Here is a 20,214-nt window from a genome sequence, read left to right on the forward strand (position 1 = left end):
TAAAAATCCAGTGGCGTAAAATCAACTGTATTCACCTGAATTCCGGGTTGGCCAGTGAATGGGGGAAGTACGGGTGCTGCAGAAGTGGTGGGTACCCAATCAGGATTGGCGAATGCAGCAGGAAGGGCACTATGGGGACGGGCCTGTCTTTGTCGTCTTCTTCTTCTTGGTGGCAGCGGGACACTACTCGTGCTTGCCACCTCTCCAGCTTGAACTGCACTTATGGGACTCGCCACGTCACCAAGTGTTACTGCAGTGCTGGATATATGACCAGGATGTACTAGGCCGCTGGTGCTTGCCAGTTCACCAGAAGGAATAGCGGCGCTAGTACTTCTCTCCTCCATACGAGAGCCCTGCGGTTCTTGCACCTCAGCGACAGCAGAAGATCGGGGTCTGGTACGCCTGACCCTAGCAGGGACCACTCCGTCGTCAGAGCTATCTGTCAGGGAGCCACTGTCGTCTACAGGATCGTATTCTGAGCAAGAATTTGACAGATGCGTGACCTCCTCATCACTATCTGACAGGCTCATAAACAAGTAGGCCTCTTCATCACTGTACCATCGATTTGCCATTTTGGGCTCTAAATTTAGGGGTACAGTGGTGAGATTCACAGGCAAAAAAGCACCTGACCTGTTAGTGACCGAGTCAAGCGCTACCAAAAAAACTGTTAGCGATCGCAGAGATCAGGCCTGACTCTGCGAACGCTGCAGTTATGTGTTTTTGTGTTTTGTGTCAGTGATCGATCGATCGATCGATACTGCACTTCGGTGGGCTGGACTGGGCGAAGGGGCTAAACGCAGGTGCTAGCAGGTATCTGGGCTGATCCCGCTAACCATGCGTTTTTGGGAACCCTAAACTGCAGGGGACGCTAGTATAGATCTGATCAGATCAAGTATCGATCCGATCAGATACTATACCACTAAAGGGATGCGTATGGTGCGTGCGTGGGTGTTAGCGCTATTGGCCGCTGCCTGGGGCGACGCAGACCCTATCTGGCGCTAAAACCAAACTTTGATCACCCGCCGGGCGATCAGGGGGTTAAAATTTTATTGCAAAAAATATGGCGGGTGCCTTGATGCAATAAAAAATTAACTAGCTAAACTGCGTCACCGGTGACACTTATACTGTGATCACTGGTGACAGGGGGTAATGATGGGGTTAAACCTTTATTGGGGGGGGTTAGGGGGGGTCCCTAGACTATTTAGAGCCTAAGACTGATTACCCTAACACTTATTTTTGTCACTAATGACACTAGTACAGCGATCAAAAAAAAATCTGATTGCTGTACTGGGTGACACAGTGACAGGCAGTGAATGGGTTAATTTGGGGGGTGATCGGGGGGTGATCAGGGGGTTAAATGTGTGCCTACGTGACCTGGTGTCAGTGTAGTGTTGTGCAACTCACTGTTAGATGCTCTCTCGGTCTGGAACGGAAAGACCGACACGAGGGAGAGAGCAGTACTTCCCCTGCCAATGTTTACAAAACATTGCCAGGGGAAGACAACCATTGGTTGGAGCGATCACCAGGTCCAGGCCAGATTTTATTGGCCTGGACCTGGTGATTGATCAGTTCTGCATCGAATCTGATCATCGTGAACGGCGGTGGGGCGCGCGCGCGCGCCCCATCGCCGTTCACGCGCCGGACGTCATAATACGTGATCTCGCCCAGGAGAGCCACCTTGTGGACGTATTATGACGGTGCGGCGACGGCAAGTGGTTAATAAGTGCATAATGACATAAAATGTCCCTGCTTTTGGGACAACTGGACATGAAAGGGGATCTATAATAAAAGGGGATCTGTACTCAAAGAGTGAAGATTTGCTACATCATAGGGAGATTTAGAAATGTTGATTGTGCCTTTTAACCACTTCCATACCGGGCTTTTATACACACATCCATACCAGGCCTATTCTGGCACTTCTCTCCTACATGTACAAATCATAATTTTTTTGCTAGAAAATTACGCAGAACCCCCAAACATTATATATGTTTTTGTTAGCAGACACCCTAGGGAATAAAACAACGGTCATTGAAAAGTTTTATCTTGCACGGTATTTGCGCAATAATTTTTCAAACGCCTTTTTTTTTGGAAAAAAATTGTTTCATGAATTAAAAAAAAATAACAAAACAGTAAAGTTAGCCCAATTTTTTTGTAAAATATGAAAGATGATGTTACACCGAGTAAATAGATACCTAACATGTCACGCTTTAAAATTGCGCACACTCATGGAATGGCGCCAAACTTCGGTACTTAAAAATCTCCATAGGCAACGCTTTGAATTTTTTTTACAGGTTACCAGTTTAGATTTACAGAGGAGATCCAGTGCTAGAATTGTTGCTGGCACTCTAACGCACGCGGCGATATCTCACATATGTGGTTTAAACGGCGTTTACATAAGTCGGCGGGACTTGCGTGTGCGTTCGCTTCTGCGCGAGAGCTACTGGGGACAGGGGCGTTAAAAAAAAAAAAAATTTTTTTTTTTTTTTTTTTTTTACATATTTATTTATTTTTTTACACTTTTTTTTTATTTATTTTTTTTTATTATCACTTTTATTCCTATTACATCCCTTGTAATAGGAATGTGTGTGACAGGTCCTCTTTATGGAGAGATGCGGGGTCAATAAGACCCCACATCTCTCCTCCAGGCTGGAAAGCATAAAATTGGTGAAAAAAAATTCACCGATCTCATGATTACTGTTGCTTAGCAGCCGCAATTGCGGCTTTGTTTACTTACGGGGACCCGGCCGTGACGTCATCACATCGCGCCCGGGTCCTCTGACGGTCATAGAGATGACTGGTGACCATCTGGTCACCAGTCATCTCTATGCTTCCTGCCAGCGCCGGACGATTCGTTCTCCGGGCCCCCGATGGCACGGGAGAGCCCGGAGAAGCACCAGATGGCGGCGGGAGGGGGGGATGTCCCCTCCCGCCGCCTGTAAGAACGATCTAGCGGTGGAATCGCCGCTATGATCATTCTTACGTTGTGCAGAATCGCCGGCAGAAGAGAAGGATATCTGAATGATGCCTCTAGCTGCAGGCATCATTCAGATATCCCCCCACAAAGCCCAGGACGTCATATGACGTCCACCCGGATCGTTAGAGGTCCTTTGTGGACGTCATTTTACAATGGGCTGGTATGGATGTGGTTAAGTAACCTGAAAATGTACCTTTTGTCTGGAATCCCATCATAAAAATAGCATTGTGCTCCCCAAGATGTAAGGGTGCCTAGACACTCCTGTACCAATTGTGTCAAAGCTGTATATCTGCAGTGTGAGATCCAAGGCACTGCTGCCTCTAGTCTCAGGAGATCTGGAGCGAAATGTTATGATGTCACTACTGTTTCTGACATAGGGAAGCAAAGCCCTGCCTCTACAGCTCGGCTGATCTCGGAAACCTTCAAAAAGGTTCGGGAACTGAGTATTTCCGAGTGATGCTGTTTTGAAGATCGGGAAGTGAAAATGATCGCAATTTCAATTCATCGCGATTAATCGTGCAGCTCTAATCGATACCTGTAGTTATTATGAACTTCAATCTAGAGATGTCCCCTGCAGTACTTCTTTTCTAGCACTAGATGTCTTCATTTTACCAGGCTGAATGATGGTTAGCATCGTTCAACCCACTTCTTTGGTTGAACTGGATGGACTTGTGTCTTTTTTCAACCTAACTATGTAACTTCTTCTGAAGTGAGGAGGCCATGGACCCACCACCCAGAGGCGGCTCTAGGCTTTGAGAGGCCTTAGGCAAAACTTGACATGGAGCCCCACTCACACCCATGATGGGAAAAATAATTCAAGGACAAGAGCCTCTTCCCCACAACCCTGGTCGGTGGTTTTGGGGGTTTGCCGGCAGGGGGCTTATGGAAATCTAGAAGCCACCTTTAACAAGGAGGCTCCCAGATCCTGCTGTTTAATAACCCTGAAACTGGCTGGCTCCCTCCTTGTGCTGCTTCCTCTTCCCTGAGGTCGGAGCTCTGCTGTACATTAGACTACAAGAGGTTACTGCCAGTTCATATTCAGATACCTACACAGTTTGCATTTTTTTTAAATGATTTTACAGGCGAAATAATGAATACAGAACTCCATTCGTTTGTGTTATATCTGTCCAGAGTTCAGCTTTACTAAAATGACTCTCCAGCCGCCTTCTGGACTCTTTTAGCTGGAAGTAAAGATGGGGAATTATTATTTTCAAGACAGAGAGGCACAACAACATTTCCTTCCAGCTCTAAAGAGATTTTCGTGGCCCGTGAAACATTATGAAAGCCGGCTAAGTGATAAAGACTTTACACAGTGTGACCTCTTGCTCCCCATAACAGGAGTTAAAAAGCAATAAAGATGATGGAGGGCTTAGTTAATGGAGACTAGTGGCAGAGAGAGCACGCCGCTTACTCCTCGCTACCTGCGCCGCGCTCATAATTGCAGCACCTCTATATACAGCGTTCACTTTCCTCCTCCTGAGTACAAACTCTGTCATCCTCTTTCGGCTGCCAGAAAGATCGATAAACATGTATATTTTTATAAGCGCTAAATTCACAGCCATATTTTACTTAAAAAAAACTCATCTACATCCAGGATTCCTTATCTAAAATATTTTCTGCAAACCCGTGTAAGTTGACGCCTGACCGCCATCCCAGCGGTGCAATTCAGAACATCTTTCCGCGATAAATATTTATGTCATGCTTCATTTCCAAGCCCTACTTCCAATTCATTGCAAACTTAGGATTTTTATTTGTAATTATATTTTTTTTGGCCCGGATTCACAGACATCGGCGCATATTTATGCCGGCGCAGCGTATCGAATATACGCTACGCCGACGCATCGTAGAGCGGCGAGCACAGTATTCACAAAGCACTCGCTCCCAAATCTACGCTGGGTTCCCTCCGCGTAACTCGTCGTAAGTGGAAGTGGGCGTGAGCCATGCTAATGAGGCGTGACCCCATGTAAATGATGGGCCATCAAGATACGAATAACGCGCATGCCCCGTCCGTGGACGTATCCCAGTGCGCATGCTCAGAATCACGTCGAAACAACTGCCTAAGATACGTCGAATCACTGCCTACGACGTGAACGTAACCTAAGCCCAGCCCTATTCACGTACTACTACGTAAACTACGTAAAATAGACAGCTGTTCCCTGGTCCATACCTTTGCATGAGTTGCGCCTCATAGATGGGGAATAACTTTACGCCGGACGTAAGCCTTACGCAAACCGCGTATATTATGCGCCGGAAGCAACTACGTTCGTGAATCGACGTATCTCCCTCATTTGCATATTTGCAATGAAGCGTCAAGCATAAATATGCGCCCACGATACGCCGGCGTAGGAAAGTTACGTCGGTCGGGTGAAGCCTATTTTCAGGAGTATCTAGTTCTGTGGGCGCGGCGCATAGATACGACGGCGCACATTTACACGTACGCGGTGTATCTCGAGATACGTCGGCTTAAGTGCTTTGTGAATCCGGGCCATAATGTATATACTGTATATAAATGATACATACCGTATATATGCACACACACACACAAATATTTGGAATTTTTTTAGTTAACCACTTCCATTCCGGACCTATTCTGACACTTCTCTCCTTCATGTAAAATTCATAATTTGTTTGCTATAAAATTTCTCAGAACCCCCAAACATTAGGTGTCAGATTTAGAGAGATCGGCGCATCTTTAGTTAGGAGTAGCGCATCTCATATGCGCTACGCCGTCATAACATTGAGAGGCAAGTACAGTATTCACAAAGCACTCGCTCCCATATGTGCGCCGGCGTAACGTAAATGGGCCAGCGTAAGCCCGCCTAATCCAAAGTAGGCAGGTAGTGGGCGTGTTGTATTAAAATGAATCGCGACCCCATGTACCGTATTTTCCGGCGTATAAGACGACTCGGCGTATAAGACGACCACCTAATTTTCCAGGAAAATTTTTGGTTTTGGGATATACTCGCCGTATAAGACTACCCCCTTCCTACTAGTCTTTCTGGAAGCTGAGGGTTAGCCAGAACAACCGCTGACAGAAACAACCGCTGACAGAAACAGGCTTTTTTTAAGCCTCACTATGCCATTACATGCCCCACTATGCCATTACATGCCCCACTGTGCCATTACATGCCCCACTGTGCCATTACATGCCCACACTGTGCCATTACATGCCCCCACTGTGCCATTACATGCCCCACTATGCCATTACATGCCCCACTGTGCCATTACATGCCCCACTGTGCCATTACATGCCCCCACTGTGCCATTACATGCCCCCACTGTGCCATTACTTGCCCCCACAGTGCCATCACATTACATGCCCCCACAGTGCCATCACATTACATGCCCCCACAGTGCCATCACATTACATGCCCCCACAGTGCCATCACATTACTTGCCCCCACAGTGCCATCACTTGCCCACACAGTGCCATCACTTGCCCCCACAGTGCCATCACTTGCCCCCACTTTCCCCACCACTGTGCTATCACTCACGTTTTAGAGGCCGGTGACAGTCTCCGTCTGCTGCGAGCGTCCATAATTTCAAAGCCGCGCCGTCTTCTCAGCGTGTCCTGTGATTGGCGGAACACAAATTTTCCCAGTAGCGCCTCTGTTCTGTGTTCCGCCAATCACGGATGCCTTCTCATCTCGTCCGAGGATGAGAAGGCATCCGTGATAGGCGGAACACAGAACAGAGGCGCTGCTGGGAAGTTTTGTGTTCCGCCAATCACAGGACAAGCTGAGAAGACGGCGCGGCTTTGAAATTATGAACAATCGCAGCTGCACGGAGACCGTACCCGGCGTATAAGACGACCCCTGACCCCTGACCCCTTGCATCCAAAAAGTCGCCGGAAAATACGGTAAATGAGTGTCCGAACGAACGGCGCATGTGCGCGCATGCTCAGTATCACGTTGCATATACTCCCTAAGATCCGCCGGCTCAATGCCTGTGACGTGAACGTAACTTACACCCAGCCCCATTCACGTACGACTTACGTAAACAACGTAAAATTCGACGCTTGTTCCGACGTCCATAACTTTGCATTACCTGCGCCTGATATAGCAGGGGTAACTTTACGCCGGACGCACACCTTACGTAAACGGCGTAGCTTAATGCAACGGGCGCAAGTACGTTCGTGAATCGGCGTATCTAGGTCATTTGCATATGAGTTGGCCCTGGAATATGTAAGAGATTGCATTGGAGACATTGAAATGGGCCCCCGGGGAAGGGCTGTGAATACTGCTATGCAATTTGTCTGCATTACATAAAATGGTAAACACAACACTCGTTTACTGCATTAATGAACGCCATTTAGCAATTGTCTGCGGAAAACACAATAAATGAACTGATTTCCTGGCATGCATTCCATGTATTTATAACAACATATTGATCGTCCTCGTTGATGGCTAAATAATTCAGCTTCAAATAAGGGGAGGACACATGCGTGTTCTCTGACACACTGCGCTAATTATCAACCAAAAGATCAATCGGGAGCGCGTTCGCTTAAGCAACGCTGACCTTAAAGGCTGTCAAATGTGCCACGTCCCTCGTACTTTACATTCTACGCATGGTAGTGGACGCCAACACAGGAAACCATCAAGCAACAAAGATAAGGAAATTCCAATTTGGATGTCTCAAGATTGACTGATCCCCAACATAATCAAGCCATTCATCTTATGGATTGGACTGCCTCTGACATGGATCACCCTGAAGTTTAATTAGGAATTACCTTTTAGACACCTGCTTAGGGCTCCGGAATTTCGACCAGGAGGGCTCTAAGTTTATTGCCAGCATAAACCAGTATGGCCAGCAATCTGGGTAATGAACTCGTGCAGGGTACCGAAAATATATGCCTTTGCAAAAGTAAAAAAAAAAAAAATGCAGCATAACAATGCACTACGCACATTTTTGGCCAGATTCAGATAGGGCAGCGTAACTTTGTGTGGGCGTAGCGTATGGTATTTACGCTACGCCACCGCAAGTTAGAGAGGCAAGTGCTGTATTCACAAAGCACTTGCGTCCTAAGTTACGGTGGCATATCGTAAATATGCCGGCGTAAGCGCGCCTAATTCAAATGAGGAAGAGGTGGGCGTGTTTTAGGGAAATTAAGCATGACCCCACGTAAATGACGTTTTGAACGAACGGCGCATGCGCCGTCCGTGGACGTATCCCAGTGCGCATGCGTTGGATAGAATGCCTAAGATACGTCGAACACTTCCTACGACGTGAACGTAACTTACTCACAGCCCTATTCGCGTACGACTTACGCAAACGACGTAAAAAGATTGTTCCGACGTCCATACCTTGCATGGGCTGCGCCACCTAAGGAGCAGCTTTATCTTTACGCCGGCGTATGTCTTACGTAAACGGCGTAACTAATTGTGACGGGCGCACGTACGTTCGTGAATCGGCGTATCTTGCGCACTTGCATATTCAACGCAGAAAACAACGGAAGCGCCACCTAGCGGCCAGCGTAAATATGCACCCTAAGATACGACGGCGTAGGAAACTTACGCCGCTTGTATCTTAACCTAATTTAAGCGTATCTGGTTTCCAGAATACGCTTAAATTTACGACGACGTAGATTCAGAGTTTCGACGGCGTATCTACTGATACGCCGGCGTAACTCTCTCTATATCTAGCTACATGTCTCTTTTATAACAATGCAAGTATAGAATACCAGCTTGTGATCCTGACAGAAATCCAGTTAGCTCCTAACTTCCTGTAGCAAGCTAGCAACTCTGTCTCTGCTGCCAGCCTTCCCTGAGCTCTTCTCTGTTGGACTACAGCACATCTCCCACTTATGAGGACAAGAGATGGTGTTCTGTAGTCCAACAGGGGAGAACTCAGGCAGGGCTGAAAATGCTTTGATTTCTGTGCAGCAGAGGTACTGTGTTGTTGCTTTTCGAGTACTGCACAGATTTAATCCCCCTTGCTGGATGCTCCCACCATAGAAGAAGGAGCCTTATGCCGGATATTCCGACTGTATGCTCCATCGGACAATTGTTCACGGAATTTCCATCAACAAATATTGGATAGCCATGCTCTCAAATTGTCCGACAACAAATGTTGGATAGCCATGCTCTCAAATTGTCAGACAACAAATGTGTTCCTTTGGATTATCCAATCGTGTGTACACAAATCCATCGGACTAAAATCCAAAGTACAAACACGCATGCTCCGAACCGATGCTAACCATAAGACAACATTAGCAGAAGTTGCACAAAGGGTGGCGCTAAAGAGCAGTAATACCACGTCGTTTTGTAAATGTTGGCTGAAAGTGTTCTGCCTTCTGTATGCAGAACAAGTTCACGGCCAACGCCCTTCGGACAAAAATCCACGGATTTGTCCGATGGAAGTCCGATCGTGTGTACAAGGCTTTAGTGTCCACCAGCCTTTCTCATCCTTTTTATCCCACAAGAACCCTTGAAATAATTTTCAGATCTTAGGAAACCCCTGCTAAAATGAATTCATCAAGAATCAGTGGGAAGAATGTCCCTTACATTGGTGCTCAGTGGGAAGAATGCCCCTTACATTGGAAGTCAGTGGGATAAATGCCCCTTACATTGGTGATCAGTGAGAAGAATGCCCCTTACATTGGTGATCAGTGAGAAGAATGCCCCTTACATTGGTGATCAGTGGGAAGAATGCTCCTTACATTGGTGCTCAGTGGGAAGAATGCTCCTTACATTTGTGGTCAGTAGGAAGGATGTTTCTCCCTTACATTGGTGGTCAGTGAAAAGGATGTCTCACTCTTACATTGGTGGTCAGTGAAAGGGATGTCTCACTCTTACATTGGTGGTCAGTGAAAGGGATGTCTCACCCTTACATTGGTGGTCAGTAAAAAGCATGTCTTACCCTTACATTGGTGGTCAGTAAAAAGGATGTCTTACCCTTACATTGGTGGTCAGTGAAAAGGATGTTCTACCCTTACATTGGTGGTCAGTGAAAAGGATGTCTATCTCTTACATTGGTGGTCAGTAAAAAGGATGTCTCACCCTTACATTGGTGGTCAGTGAAAAGGATGTCCCACCCTTACATTGGTGGTCAGTGAAAAGAATGTCCCACCCTTACATTGGTGGTCAGTGAAAAGGATGTCCCACCCTTACATTGGTGGTCAGTGAAAAATTATGTCTCACCCTTACATTGGTGGTCAGTGAAAGGGATGTCTCACCCTAAAGCCTCGTACACACGATCGAGTTTCTCGGCAAAAACCAGCAAGAAACTTGCTGGGAGATATTTTTTTGCCGAGGAAACCGGTCGTGTGTACATTTTCGTCGAGGAAACTTTCGAGCAAGTTCTCTATTTCCTTGACGGAAATGGAGAAAATTGGCTTGTCGAGTTTCTCGATGGCTTCACAAGGAACTCGACGAGCAAAACGATGTGTTTCGCCCGTCGAGTTCCTCGGTCGTGTGTACAAGGCTTTACATTGGTGGTCAGTGAAAAGGATGTCCCACCCTTATATTGGTGGTCAGTGAAAAGGATGTCCCACCCTTACATTGGTGGTCAGTGAAAAGGATGTCCCACCCTTACATTGGTGGTCAGTGAAAAGGATATCCTTCCCTTACATTGGTGGTCAGTTGGAAGAATAACACCCTGACATGACATTACAGGGAAAGCTGCAGCCTCTATATTCTGTATTTTGAAGACCATGGTGACCCGAGTCCCCTGGGTACTTTCAATCAGTGACACATGGCTTCACAATATACTTGTGGATGAAAACAATAAGGGTTGCTCCTTATCATATGTGGATAAACTCACTGTGGGCATGGCTGCCTCTACTATGCATCTGATGTCATTTGACAATGGGCAGGCACACCCTTGACATGATTGGATCTGACAGAACATAACCCCCACTGTCCCCCTGAGGAAGCCATTCTTGGGAAAAGAGTGTTGGGCTTTGCTCTGTGGAATATTTATGGTTCTAGTACCACTTTATGAGCCAAATTGGGACAATCATACATTTGATGCAATGTTTAAGCATTTTGGGTTCTGTGTATAGTTTCATTCTTTGTGAAATATTTATGGAATACATTTTAAATTTAACCGCTTCCAGACCGCCGCATGTACATATACGTCGGCAGAATGGCACGTACAGGCACATTGGCGTTCCTGTACGTCCCTGCTAGACATGGGTCAAGGGTCCGATCGGGACCCCCCCCCCGCTATATGCAGTGGTCGGATTCCCGCGGGGAGCGATCCAGGACGACGGCGCGGCTATCAGTTTATAGCCGCTCCGTCTGCGATCGCTCCCGGAGCTGAAGACGGGGAGAGCCGTATGTAAACACGGCTTCCCCGTGCTTCACTGTGGCGGCTGCATCGATCGAGTGATCCCTTTTATAGGGAGACTCGATCGATTGACGTCAGTCCTACAGCCACACCCCCCTACAGTTGTAACACACACTAGGTGAACCCTAACTCCTACAGCGCCCCCTGTGGTAACTCCCAAACTGCAACTGTCATTTTCACAATAAACAATGCAATTTAAATGCATTTTTTGCTGTGAAATGACAATGGTCCCAAAAATAGTGTCAAAATTGTCCAAAATGTCCGCCATAATGTCGCAGTCACGAAAAAAATCGCTGATCGCCGCCATTAGTAGTAAAAAAAAATAAAATTAAAAAAAATGCAATAAAACTATCCCCTATTTTGTAACGCTATAAATTTTGCGCAAACCAATCGATAAACGCTTTTGCGATTTTTTTTTTACCAAAAATAGGTAGAAGAATACGTATTGGTCTAAACTGAGGAAATTTTTTTTATATATATGTTTTAGGGGGATATTTTATTATAGAAAAAAGTAAAAAATATTGAATTTTTTTCCAAAATTGTCGCTCTATTTTTGTTTATAGTACAAAAATAAAAACCGCAGAGGTGATCAAATACCACTAAAAGAAAGCTCTATTTGTGGGGAAAAAAAGGACGCCAATTTTGTTTGGGGAGCCACGTCACACGACCGCGCAATTGTCTGTTAAAGCGATTGCAGTGCCGAATTGTAAAAACCCCTTGGGTCATTTACGCAGCATATTGGTCCTTAAGTGGTTAAAGTCTTTTATTTTGATTATTTCGGTTTTCATCCGATAATAAGAAGTAATTGCCGTGGAGATGCATTGCATAGGTTTCTTATATACACTTTGACATTTTTATGAATACAGAACCTCATAATCTATATGCAGGCTGTAAAAATCCTCCTCATTATCAGTCCTATCAGGTAGCAGTATGATATCAGAAGATATCAATAGTTTGGTTTTAATTTACATATGAATAGGAACAGAACAGCTGAAAGGAAATCACAAGGATTTTATCATATCTATTTAAAGTACAAATAAACAAGCTGGCTACATCCAGTGAGATTTGTGCGGATGTTGATGTGACAATGTTACTCACATGTCATCTGAAACATCAAGTCAATTTCTCTACTTTTATTTCAGGTTCAATAATGCAGGTAATGCATTTCAGTTATCTTTAAATTATTCAGAGCCCCATCCCCCTTTCATTTGGTTCCTATACTACTAAGGGGTAGGGATGAGCCGAACACCCCCCCCCCCCCACCGTTCGGTTCGTACCAGAACCTTCGAACGGAATCGAACGTTCGTGCGAACATTTAGAACCCCCAATTGACGTCTATGGGGACTCGAACGTTCTACTTCAAAAGTGCTCATTTTAAAGCCTAATATGCAGATATTGTTGTAAAACGTCTTTGAGAACCGGGTCTTGCCCAGGGAACATGTATCAATGGAAAAAAAGTTTTAAAACGGACGTTTTTTCGGAGACTCCTGAAAAAATACAGTTTTTAAAACTTTTTTTCCATTGATACATGTTCCCTCGGGCAAGACCCGGGTCTCAAAGACGTTTTCACAGGCATACTATAGACACCCAGCAGGTACAATATTTAAGGATTTTTTATTTTTTATTAAGCATCATTAAAATCACTGCTCCTGAATCTTTAGGTGCAAACTACAGAGCACCGGCCAGTACACACCAAGTAGCTTTAGTTGCAAACTACAGAGGACACAGACAATAAACCACGTAAGATACTGCAGCTAGCACAATACCTGCCTGCCAGTAAATTAGGAATGAACTGATCTAGCTAAACTATACATGTATAAATATATGTACAACACCTGGGATGTATATATATCCTCTACACACTGTAACATTAACTGACTAGCCTGCCTGTCTGCTCTATCTACCTGCAAAAAATGACACTCTCTCTGTCCTCTCTTAACCACCGCAACTCACTACACAAGGCCGACCTGCAGGCGGCCTTTTATAGTGTGGGGCGTGTACTAAACCCCCTGAGCCATAATTGGCCAAAGCCACCCTGGCTTTGACCAATTATGGCTCTCCGTTTTTTGCAAGCTGTGATTAGCCAAGCATGCGGGTCATAGTGCATGCTTGGCCAATCATCAGCCAGCGATGCCGCAGTGAATTATGGTCTGTGAAACGTAACTTGAATTTGGCGCGAACGACCCGTTTTGTTCGTATTTCGATGAACGATCGAACATACGATGGTCGAGTCGAACAGGAGTTCGACTCGAATACGAAGCTCATCCCTACTAAGGGGTATGGGTATCCCCGGAGAAGAACCCCCAAACCAAAGTCTCCTGAAATCCTACGTAAGTTATGAGGAAGCAAAGTAACCGATCAGTTATAAAAAAAACACAATTCGATCGTTCCGGTTTTCTCTGAGATAAGCCTCTGCTGGGACTGTCTATAGCCACGATGGCCAACCTGTGGCCCAAAGGCTGCAAGTCCCTTTGGTACTTTCTGTGATTCTCTTTGACCCCAGCAATTTTGCGGGCTTCTGCGGTTTGGTTTGTTTTTCTTTTCACTTGCCTATTTTGTATTTTGTTTTTGGCCAGTTCTGTTTGGAAATGGTTATATTTATATGAATTGTCAACTTTCGTGTATTTTTGTAACCCTCTAGATTAATTGTTCAGATAAAACCCTGATGAAGGAAAAAGTTTATCGAAACGCGTCGGTTCAGAACGTTAATATTTTTTTCAATTACATTTTTATTGTATCCTATTTTGTATGTGTTCTATTTATTACTTGTTAATAAAACTAACTTTGTTATACTTTCATTCTGTTGCCTATTTTGTATAACGGATATTGTGCAATAGCATAAAAACACCTGTTCAATTGAAGAGATCTGTAAGGAGCACAAATCTGGAAATATTGATTTGTAAATGGTCTGAAACAACAATGATCTATATCAGTGAAAAGAAATAAAATATATATATATACACATATATATATATATATATATATATATATATATATATATAATATATATAAAATATTTTTCACTGCTAGAGATCATTGTTGTATATAAATATATATATACTCGCGCTACAAGTAAAAAAAAATAGTGATACTGGTGATTGCAGCTTCTGTACAGAAGGTGCTATTCACTTGACAAATAAAAGTATATAAAATTACAGCGCTCGTCAACGTGTTTCACCCCTCCCACAAGGCGTCATCAAGGAGATCCTTGATGATGCCTTGTGGGAGGGCAAACACGTGACTGCAATTTCCAGTTTTGAGTCCAAACAATGTCACTTATGGTTTTCCGTGGAACGCGCGCTGGATGCAGCGTTTCTTGTTGTATTTATTTGCTACTCCATGCGTGAATTTATCATTTATTCTGTAAGTACCCAATTTAGGTTGCGCAATAAAGTCTTGCCAAACTGTACTTCACTATCAGTCCCCTTCTTTCATTTCAGTTTTGGTAAAACTATCTACATAGGACTGTTACGACTGAGGGAGATCTTCACTGGATCCTGGTGTGACTTGCCATCCTTGGCCAGCATTTTAAGCCTGAGCGACCACTAGACTGAAAAGCTAGGGTCCATTCCATCGGTGAGAGTGGGGACACAGGAGGGGGTGTGGAGCACCTCGAATTTTGGAGCACAATTGCACTTTATTTATTGAGCACATCGTTCACCATTATATGACGTTTTTTATTATTTTCACTCATCAATTGATTGGTTTGTATTACTGTGAGCGCTGTAATTGTATCTACTATTTAATGATCTCTCTTTGTAACATATTCCCAATCTTTGTGTCCTGTAGTTGCCAATTCAAAGAATACAAATGGGTTCCAGACTACAAATTTAGGAGTCCAAAATGTCTTTAAAATGTTCGTAATAGCACACATATAAACACAGCCAACGTGTTTCCAGGCAACAGACTCTCCTTCATCAATGATTTAGAAAGTGGAATAAGAACTTGAATGGACTCAATGGAAACTAAAGTTGGCCATAGATGGATCGAATTTCGGCTGGTTCAGCAGGGACCGGCCGAGATGCGATCCACCAATGGTCTACAGCAGGGGTAAGCAACCCAGGCACTCCATCTGTGGTGAAACTACAAATCCCATCATGCCTCTTGCTCTGGGAGACATGCCTATTGCTGAGAGAGAGTCTTGAAATGCTTCATTGACTTTTAGTTTCAGCTGAAGATCTGAGGTTGTCTACCCAAGGTCTACATGCACTGAACCCATGTGTCCTCCTCACACTTCCAGATCTAAAAGGGAACAATTTTGCACCAAATGTGACCATTTTCTGTTAGTATAATGCTGTTGACCAAGGGGCCCTCCCCCAGTTATGCCCCTCCTTCTCCCAGCCTGAGTGCTGCTTTACAGGAGATGATGCCATAAGACTTGTATCAAGGTAGATTCAGATACCTTTCCAACAGTATGTGAATATCCATTTCATCAGTTTTTTTTTTTTTTTCATCCATAACTCTGGTTTTTCCATCTGAAATTTGTCAATTAACCAAAACCAACATTAAGAGCTGTGCAAACACTTTGTGGTGCTAATAAAGCACATACCTATACAGATATAGATTTATTTTCAGACATAAATGTAGAACAAATTATAAAAAAGCAGCACTAGGCATTGTATGCTTGCACACACACAACAAATAGCCACTAGCGGGAAAATTTCACAAATGTTTTGGACACATTTTGTGGCAAAAACTAAAAATATTCACTCGCTACAAGCAATCTAAAAAATTGTTTCTTCTTAGTAAGATACCAGCAGACATCTGTAGGAAGCAGAATTTTACTTACCTCTACTTTACACGTTGCCCACTCTCCAAACCTCCACACATAGCAGGGGGAAACTGGGCATCCCTTGTGTTGGTGTGAAGAGCCGGACATGGTCTCCCATCTCCTTCTGCTTGCATTATAATGTGTCGGGAACGTGCCTGATGGCCTACAAGACAAAAAATAAAAGATTCTTTGATTAATCCTTCCATGAATTATGGTTAGGTGTGACATGTGAGTGAGTGTCAACAACTCCTAGGAGCCATGTGACCAAAAGACAGAATCCAAAAAGTTATTGGATCTACAACAGGGGTGGCCAACCAGTGGCCCGCTGAGCCCTCTGATGTGGCCTGTGGACCTCCTACTCTGGAATAGGCGGCTTGGCAAGCCCAGATCGCAGGTTGCCAACCTGCCATACTGCAACATCAGTGTTGTGAATGAAGCTGGTGGTAGACGAAGAAAGCGCTGCAAGGCAGAGCCCCATAAGCCAATGCATCCTCTACAGCGCTGGCTTTTGCCACAGGTGGACTCTTATGGCAAAGTTCAGCTAACCAGCAGGTTAGACACAGGTGCACTACCCGCGGTGTGGGTAACCACAGCACATCAGTGTGAAAGCAGTCTTAGGCCTTTTCACACGATTAGCCTGACCAAATGGGACCCTCAATTCACCTCTACAGAGCGACAGATGTCCGTTTACGCCCGCCTACCTCCAATCCGAAAAACAAAAAGGATATTGTCCCCTTCCATCTGGGTGGATCGGAGGACCAATAGAGTAGCCGTGACCTGTCATCCGCCCGCTCTGCTCATTGTGGCCCGCGACTGGTTACCAATTTGCTTAAGTGCCCTCGCTCTTCAAAGGTTGGGCACCCCTGATCTACAATATCTAGGTCCATTTCTCTGGCTTGTTCTAATGCCTTCTGGCTTCTAGTTTTAATTGACTGGCACATAAGTGTTATGATATGGGGTTGTTTAGCTCTCGTGGTGGTAGATGGGTTTGTACAGTCCCCATGAATCAGTACTTTGGTTTAAAGCATTTGTTACCCCGACACTTCATATTCTGATATGTGCCTGCTGTATCATGTACTTGTATGAGGAAGTCTCCTGTTCTCTTTGTATGCTTCCTTTATGTTAAATCCCACAGTGTTCCTGCCAGTCACCTTGCTTCCCTATTAAAACCTGACCACACTAAGCAGGAGAAAACACATGGTGGTCAGTTCTCCAGCTATGCTGGGAACTCAGCCTGCTCTCCTCTAACGATCAGACTTGCCTGACACGCCCCCTGCACAGCCATTCACTTGGAAGCTCCGTGTGCTGCTTGTACTCCACAAATCTGGCATTTATAGAAGAGTGTGTTAACAAAAATACATTGTTAAAAGAAACGCCACAAGAAAGTCCCATTGCATTTTGCGAGAAGCCATGTAGGGGACACAACAAACATGTGGAAGAAGGTGCTCGGTCAGGACGAGACCAAATTTTACTTTTTGGCCTAAAAGCAGAACGCTATGTGTGGCGGAAAACTGCACATCACCCTGAACACACCATTCCCACTGTGAAACATGGTGGTGGCAGCATCATGTCGTGGGGATGCTTTCCTTCAGCAGGGACATGGAAGCTGGTCAGAGTAGATGGGAATATGGAGCTAAATAAAGGGCAATTTAGAAGAAATAGTCTGAAAAAGACTTGAGACTGGGGCGGAGGTTCACCTTCCAGCAGGACAACGACCCTCAACATACAGCCAGAGCTACAATGGAATGGTTTAGATCAGGAATAAGCAATTAGCGGACCTCCAGCTGTTGCAAAACTACAAGTCCCATCATGCTTTGCCTCTGGGTGTCATGCTTGTGGCTGTCAGAGTCTTGCTATGCCTCATGGGACTTGTAGTTCTGCAACAGCTGGAGGTCCACTAATTGCATATCCCTGGTTTAGATCAAAGCATCTTCATGGGTTAGAATGGCCCAGTCAAAGTCCAGACCTAAATCCAATTGAAAATCTGTGGCAAGACTTGAAAATTGCTGTTTACAGACGCTCTCCATCCAATCTGACAGAGCTTGAGATATTTTGCAAAGAGGAATGGGCAAAAATGTCCCTCTCTAGATGTACAAAGCTGATAGAGACATCCCCAAAAAGACTTGCAGCTGTAATTGTAGTGAAAGGCGGTTCTACAAAGTATTGACTCAGGGAGGCTGAATACAAATACATGCCACACTTTTCACATATTTATTTGTAAAACATTTTGAAAACCATTTATCATTTTCCTTCCACTTCACAAATTATGTACCACTTTGTGTGGTCTATCACAAAAAATCCCAATAAAATAAATGTTTTGGTTGTAACATGACAAAATTAGCAACATTTCAGGGGTTTGAATAGTTTTTCAAGACACATACACAATTACTGTACGTATAATTTTATATAACTATAACTAAGTATAATATAAAACAATATAATAATATATAATTAACCACTTCCCTACCGAGTCATAGTAAAATGACGTCGGCGGGAACCTTTCGTCTTTCAGACCTGAACGTCATATGACGTCCTTGCATTCCTCGCCGCATTGCTCGGGAACCGGGTGCGCGTGCCCGGTGGCCGCAATGTCCGCCGTACACCCGCGATTGCCCGCAATCATGGCAGGACCATGGAGCTGTGTGTAACAGCTCCATGTCCTCTCAGCGGTGGGGAGACCGATGTGTGTTCCCAGTACAGAGGAACACACAAATCGATCTCCTCCCCTTGTGAGTCCCCTCCCCCTACAGTTAGAACACACTTTAGGGAACATATTTAACCCCTTCAGCGCCCCCTAGTGTTGACCCCTTCCCTGCCAGTCACATTTACACAGTAATCAGTGCAGTTTTATAGCACTAACCGCTGTGTAAATGTGAATGGTCCCAAAAATGTGTCAAAAGTGTCCGATATGTCCGCCGCATTGTCACGGTCACAATAAAATCGCAGATCGCCGCCATTACTAGTAAAAAAAAAAAAAAATGCCATAATTCTATTCCCTATTTTGTAGACGCTAGAACTTTTGCGCAAACCGATCAAATACGCTTATTGCGATTTTTTTTTTTACCAAAAATATGTAGAAGAATACGTATCGGTCTTAACTGAGGAAAAAATAAGTAAAAAAAAAAAAAAAAATTATGATATTTATTAAATCAAAAAGTAAAAGATTTATAGCTGGATTCAGAAAGATTTACGCCGGCGTATCAGTAGATACGCCGACGTTACTCTGAATCTACGCCGTCCTAAATTTAAGAGTATTCTGGAAACCAGATACGCTTAAATTAGGCTAAGATACGAGCGGCGTAAGTCTCCTACGCCGTCGTATCTTAAAGTGTAATTTTTAGGCTGGCCGCTAGGTGGCGCTTCCGTTGAGTTCGGTGTAGAATATGTAAATGACTAGATACGCCGATTCACGAACGTACGTGCGCCCGTCGCAGTAAAGATACGCTGTTTCCGTAAGAGATACGCCGCGTAAAGATAAAGCTGCCCCCTAGGTGGCGTAGCCAATGTTAAGTATTGGCTGTCGTTCCGCGTCGAAATTGAAAATTTTACGTCGTTTGCGTAAGTCGTCGTGAATGGGGCTGGACGTAATTTACGTTCACGTCAAAACCAATACGTCCTTGCGGCGTACTTTGGAGCAATGCACACTGAGATATGTACACGGATGGTGCATGCATTAACATAAACATAACCAAACATTAACATAAAACATGCCCCCCATCCTCATTTAAATTAGGCGCGCTTACGCCGGCCCCATTTACGCTATGCCGCCGTAAGTTAGGAGGCAAGTGCTTTGTGAATACAGTACTTGCCTCTCTGACTTAAGGCGCGTAGCGTAAATACGATACGCTACGCCGCCTTAAAGATACGCGCCCCTACCTGAATCCGGCTAATTGTGTTCTTTTCAAATTGTCGCTCTTCTTTTGTTTATAGCGCAAAAAATAAAAACCGCAGAGGTGATCACATACCACCAAAAAGAAAGCTCTATTTGTGGGGAAAAAAAGGACGCCAATTTTGTTTGGGAGCCACGTCGCACAACCGCGCAATTGTCATTCAAAGTGCGACAGCGCTGAAAACTAAAAATTGGTCTGGGCAGGAAGGGGGTGAAATGCCCAGTATGGAAGTGGTTAAAGTGTAACAATAACCTTTAAAATGAAAAAAATAAATAAAAATGTTGTTGCCC

At 44.6% G+C, this 20,214-nt stretch overlaps 1 protein-coding gene across 1 annotated transcript in view; it reads right to left on the reverse strand.

The window, feature by feature from the left end:
• Positions 1 to 20,214, reverse strand: part of THSD7B (thrombospondin type 1 domain containing 7B) — a 714,750-nt gene that overhangs the window by 55,902 nt on the left and 638,634 nt on the right. Inside the window, 2 exon segments of the mRNA XM_040358054.1 lie at positions 16,053 to 16,135; positions 16,138 to 16,197. Coding sequence (XP_040213988.1) covers positions 16,053 to 16,135; positions 16,138 to 16,197 — 143 coding nt within the window.

Source organism: Rana temporaria, chromosome 6, assembly GCF_905171775.1.
Source record: "Rana temporaria chromosome 6, aRanTem1.1, whole genome shotgun sequence".
In the NCBI taxonomy this organism is placed as follows: Eukaryota; Metazoa; Chordata; class Amphibia; order Anura; family Ranidae; genus Rana; species Rana temporaria.